The sequence below is a fragment of the Triplophysa rosa genome, linkage group LG10, assembly GCF_024868665.1.
Source record: "Triplophysa rosa linkage group LG10, Trosa_1v2, whole genome shotgun sequence".
Lineage (NCBI taxonomy): Eukaryota > Metazoa > Chordata > Actinopteri > Cypriniformes > Nemacheilidae > Triplophysa > Triplophysa rosa.
Genome location: NC_079899.1, coordinates 23,774,651 through 23,779,972, shown reverse-complemented (window position 1 = coordinate 23,779,972; position 5,322 = coordinate 23,774,651). Strand labels below are relative to the sequence as shown.

Genomic DNA, 5,322 nt, shown 5'->3' with positions numbered 1-5,322 from the left:
ACTCAAACAGAGAAACGCCAAGCAGCGTCTCCTAGCAACCGGGCTGTCCCTCTGCGCGTGCCAGAGCTGCCGAGCAAATCTGAAATAGGCTAACGTTACTTAAGTTAATCATTAACTATAGCTGCGATTCTTTTTTTTGATCATTTTTTGTTTATTCAATTTTATCTCTGTATATGCTACCGTTTTTACTGATTAGCAATAACGCAACTTCGCCTGTCATTTTTGTCTTATTTAGCGTGACAAAAATGGCGAAATAACTTGAGAAGGAAATAGGCTACGAATAAAAAATGTACTTGTCGATTTAATGCATATTTGGACGTGGCGATATACAATGCACAATAAAATAGCCTACATAAACAAACATTAAAATAATAAAGTACACAGCGATTTTACATTGTGATCTGAAACCATTTCATTAATGCATTAAAATGGTTAGACAGTCAAAGTCTTGCCTGACTCTCTCAACCTCCCTCGTGGGAGCTTTGACACGGTCTAATGTTCTTCTGCTTCAAGGTCCATTTCATTGCGTCCTGTGAGAGATCGATCTGTTCTCTAATGGTGTCATAGATCACTGGTGATAATCCCGTGTAAATGGATGATCAGCGCTGTCATTCGCTCATTAGCAGGTGTACAGTGAGACGTGGGACTTTATCTGCATGAGCAATAATGGGAGGGAGATGGTGGGGTTTCCAGTTCCGTTCTAAACGATATAGCCACAATAAAAATTAATTGTTTAGTTAAATGAAAGTTATTGCCACTTAAGTAATAGGCCCTGTTAATAATACGGTAGTTAAAACTGGAATTTTTAAATATAAAATAATAACTTATTTTAATAACATTATCATAAAATGCTTAAAAATAATAGTGCGTTGCATATTTCCGTAGGCCCTGTTAGAACTATTCATATCTTCTATAATACTTCATATTTTCTATTCATATTTAGGCTTTAACTGAATGCCCACTTGTTTATTATATTTTATATGCTTCATAAAGACTTTTATTATAAACCTAAGAGGTCCAACGCATGTCTTTAATTTTGCCAGAAAGTTATTACAAAGTGAATCATTTAGTTTTAATAAAGAAAAATATGGCATAAATGTTTAGTGCTTTATGCATTTACTATAAGATGACATTACGTGGCACTACGTGATTATTATTGCAGAAAAACTTAGGCTAAATAACGTAAATAAAGTGTTTTACTTTAAAATAGCCACATGTGCTATAACAACACACTTGTTTTTCCTAATTAAATACAGTAGAGTAAGAGGTGTTCCTGGAATAAGAGAGAGATCCGGCAAATGAGACTTGGAAAGTGGGCTGTACCGTATACGTAACAGGCAGGGGACGATCTCCAATGCGGTCCCAACATTTCCACACTTTACCCAAAGCCGAGAGCAACATCCCGTCAGTGATTGCGCGCACGCTACACACGCACACACACGCGCTGCGGGTCTGCGAACTGCATGTGGACGAGCTGCGGATTTCCTCCATTATGTTGGGCGCAGTGAAAATGGAAGGACACGAAACTTCAGACTGGAGCAGCTACTATAACGATGCACAAGAGGTAAGAGAAAACGATCATTTCATGAATCTGAGCTATTGGAACAGACACAACTTTGTATAGGTGAACGAATATTTAGCCTATAATGCATCATCGCAGCATTGTTTTAAAAACGAGCCTTCCTGTACAAACACAGAAATGCTGATAAGAAAGAATTCAATGTTATGTTTATACATAACTTTTTTATTCCTGTCAGAAGCAGAGAAAATTTCTGATAATCGATCAACCCACTTGGTGGCAGCAGTGATCCCATTGGAAGTGGGTCAATATAATATATTATTGTAAGAGTTGAACAAATTAAATTTGCGGTTGAAACTATTTTAAATTATTAGCTATTAAAAACAAACGATTTCTTCCATTTATTATTGAGGTGCATATGTAAAATGAGTAATTAAATTACACGAGTCCTGCCCTGTAATTGAGGTATTTTTGACATTTGACAATTAGGCTACATTAAATAGAACTATTCGTACTATTCGTTTCTACAATTAATTGTAGAATTGTTTGTCAATTGTTATGCAATCGTTTGAACGTGCAACATTGTGGTTTTGTCCAGATTGTATCAAAAAACAAAAATAAAGAAGTCCTATTTTATTTGGCAATCGTGTTTTATATTCTGTGGGAAAATGTTTTTGTTAAAGTGTAAAAATGCCAAACGCATATTTAAAAAACATTGTCGAATGGTAAAATACACGGATGAAAATGAAAAAGAAAAGGCTGTTTAACAATCAAAAAAGAACAGTAATAAAACGCACGATTGATTCCCTTTCAGGTGTATTCTCCCATGGCGAACAGCGGTATGAACGCTGGGCTGGGCTCCATGAACAATATGAACGGCTACATGAGCATGTCGACCAGTGGAAATATGACTTCAAGCTCTTTCAACATGTCTTACGCGAACACAGCTCTCGGTGCCGGACTGAGCCCGGGCACCATGGCGGGGATGACCGCGGGCGCCGCCGGTGCCATGAACGGGATGGGCGGCGGGGTGTCGACCATGGGCAGCGCTCTCAGCCCGTCCAACCTAAACGCCATGACGGCTCAGCACAGCTCCATGAACGCCCTGAATCCTTATTCCAACATGAGTCCCACTATGAGCACCATGGCATACACGCAGACCAACCTGAACAGGGCCAGAGACAACAAGACCTTCAGAAGAAGTTACCCGCATGCCAAGCCACCCTACTCGTACATATCTCTCATTACGATGGCTATCCAACAGGCACCGAGCAAAATGCTTACTTTAAGTGAGATTTATCAGTGGATAATGGACCTGTTTCCCTACTACCGTCAGAATCAACAAAGGTGGCAAAACTCCATCAGGCACTCGCTGTCTTTCAATGACTGTTTCATCAAAGTGTCCAGGTCGCCGGATAAACCGGGAAAGGGCTCTTATTGGGCCCTGCATCCTGACTCTGGGAATATGTTCGAGAACGGCTGTTATCTGCGCCGACAAAAACGCTTTAAATGCGATAAGAAGTTGGGGTCGGGTAAGGGGTCCGACGGAAAGAGGGACCACACCAGCGGCTCGGGTTCGCCGTCGAGCGATAGTGCCGGCACCAAACCCGTGCACATGGATTCCAGCTCTTTAACCTCTTCGAACCACTCGTCCAGTCCTCACAGTTTGGACCACAGGAGCGGCACCACCAACTCCGAACTGAAAAACACCGGCCCACAGATCCACCCCTTGTCCAGTTCGGCCACATCTCTGTCCTCTATACCTTTACCCCCTCACTCAATGGCTCACGAGTCGCAGCTGCACCTCAAGGGAGACCCCCATTACTCCTTCAATCACCCGTTTTCCATCAATAATTTAATGTCCTCCTCAGAGCAACAGCATAAACTGGAATTGAAAGCTTACGAACAAGCGTTGCAATATTCCTCGTACGGCTCAGGGATGTCGTCCAGTTTGCCCATGGCCGGGAGAGCCAGCATGGACCCATCGGCTTTAGAGGCCTCGTACTATCAAGGTGTGTATTCCAGGCCGGTTCTTAATACGTCTTAGTTTTCATTTTCACCAGCTGTCGACGAAAAAAACTTTATTTTATTTTTTTTGCATGCACCTGGTGCATAAAGAACTGTTACTTTAAAGTATAAAGAAATGTGTATGTGTATAATACAATATTGTAAAGTGTTCCCATTGAATGATTGTATATCCCAGTTATAAATCATTGCTAGTGTATTTAAAATAATTTTGACCTTGTAAAAATACTTGTTGTAATCCCCAAAATTTGTAGTTCCCCATCATATGTTCATGTGTTACAACGTGCACGAAAGAAGGTCAACTTTGGTCTTGTAGAAAAAAAAAGCTTGTTGCTGGTAAAAAAGCCATGCCCCTGTATGTTGCAGATGTATTTGAATGTTGTCATTTTACTCATTGTTTTGGGGTTTATTTACCTCGTTTTGACAAAAACACTTTAAATCCCAATCTTGTACTGAAATAAATTAATCCAAGGTGGAAATGCATTCTGAATAAAATATGTATTTCTTAATCAAGCAAAAATTACAGTGTTTTGTGACGTTTTTATGAAAAAATGACAAAGGTATCAAGGCGCGCGACCGTCTATTTTTTCCTCGATAGAATTTAATTTTACATTTATTAGAATTTATTAGAACTGTGATTTATTGAATAATAAATATCAGGCTTTATTTATTTTAATGTATTTGTTAAAAAAAATAACATTTCAGATAGCATTGTTTAAAAGCATTTGGTCTTTTTTCCTTTATTATTTATTTATTTCTATTTGCGCTTTTTTGTCCCTGTAATAATGACGCACTTAAACACAAGATACAATCATAAGATAGCCTAGTCAAATGTTAAACAAAATAGTAATATATGCTATTTTAAATTGATTTCATATGCCGTCTTCTCTTGGAGCAGATTTTGGCTGGGCTCGTCTGGTTTAGGACACGATGTTGGTAAAAGACCAAGAGAAAATCCAAGTCTAACACAAGCGCAGGCTGAAAGACTCGCTTCATAAAAGATCCGATCGCGTTTTAAATGGGATTTTAAACAATATCATAAAGAGGCCAAATCATCTTTTTGTGAAGCGTAACCTACATGATGGGCACGTGAACCTGAACAGATTTGACTTTGATCATGGTATTTTGTACACACGCATTTTGGCTGAGTAGCCGTGAAATTCATTTAATTATCGTGTAATTCCCCCCCGATGCGTAAATAAAATGGATAATTGACTTCAGGCTACAGAAATCTTTTCACGTTAAAGATGAAGACGCCCTGATGCTTCCCACCACAGTCATTTATGACTTAAATTATTCAGATGATATTTATATCTTTTTTCTTTTCGAATTAAAAATACAGATAAAGATCAAAATTTCCAAAAGGCAGCCTGCTGCTGACATCGAATTAGGCACGAGGACGGAAAAAGTAAATCTAATGAAGTTAATTGCACAGATTGATAGGCTACTAAGACGTACTATTATAATGCATTTAAAAAATTGTGAACGATCCAAGAATATAGGAAATAAAAAACATTTAATGGCATGTTGGAATGATCTAAATTTCTCTACCACGCGCATGATAAGAAACCCGAAGCGCTTAGACACAATTAAAGTGCATTGTTAAAAATATGTCACTGTTATTTATTATCTAAAAATGTGTTTCCTGTTGACACAATTTAATTAATTACATAAAATGGCATCAGTACAAAAACTTTTATGATACTTTATTTCATTTGATTTTGTTTGGCGTTGCGCACATTTATAAAATACACATCGTAAAGGGTCACTATCAAGTT

General features: G+C 38.4%; 1 protein-coding gene across 1 annotated transcript; it reads left to right on the top strand.

Annotated features, from left to right (window-relative positions):
* The first annotated feature begins 1,299 nt into the window (after positions 1–1,299).
* On the top strand, positions 1,300–4,054 carry foxa1 (forkhead box A1). Its single transcript, XM_057344002.1, has 2 exons — positions 1,300–1,564; positions 2,334–4,054. Exons 1-2 carry the CDS (start codon positions 1,355–1,357, stop codon positions 3,564–3,566), a joined length of 1,443 nt encoding a protein of 480 aa, XP_057199985.1. The 5' UTR covers positions 1,300–1,354; the 3' UTR covers positions 3,567–4,054.
* The last annotated feature ends 1,268 nt before the right edge of the window (positions 4,055–5,322 follow it).

Excerpts from the sequence above, each read along its gene's own strand:
- foxa1 (XM_057344002.1), top strand. The coding sequence starts at position 1,355 with ATGCGGTCCCAACATTTCCACACTTTACCCAAAGCCGAGAGCAACATC. Across the intron at positions 1,565-2,333 it reads ACTATAACGATGCACAAGAG|GTGTATTCTCCCATGGCGAA; the intron begins GTAAGAGAAAAC and ends ATTCCCTTTCAG.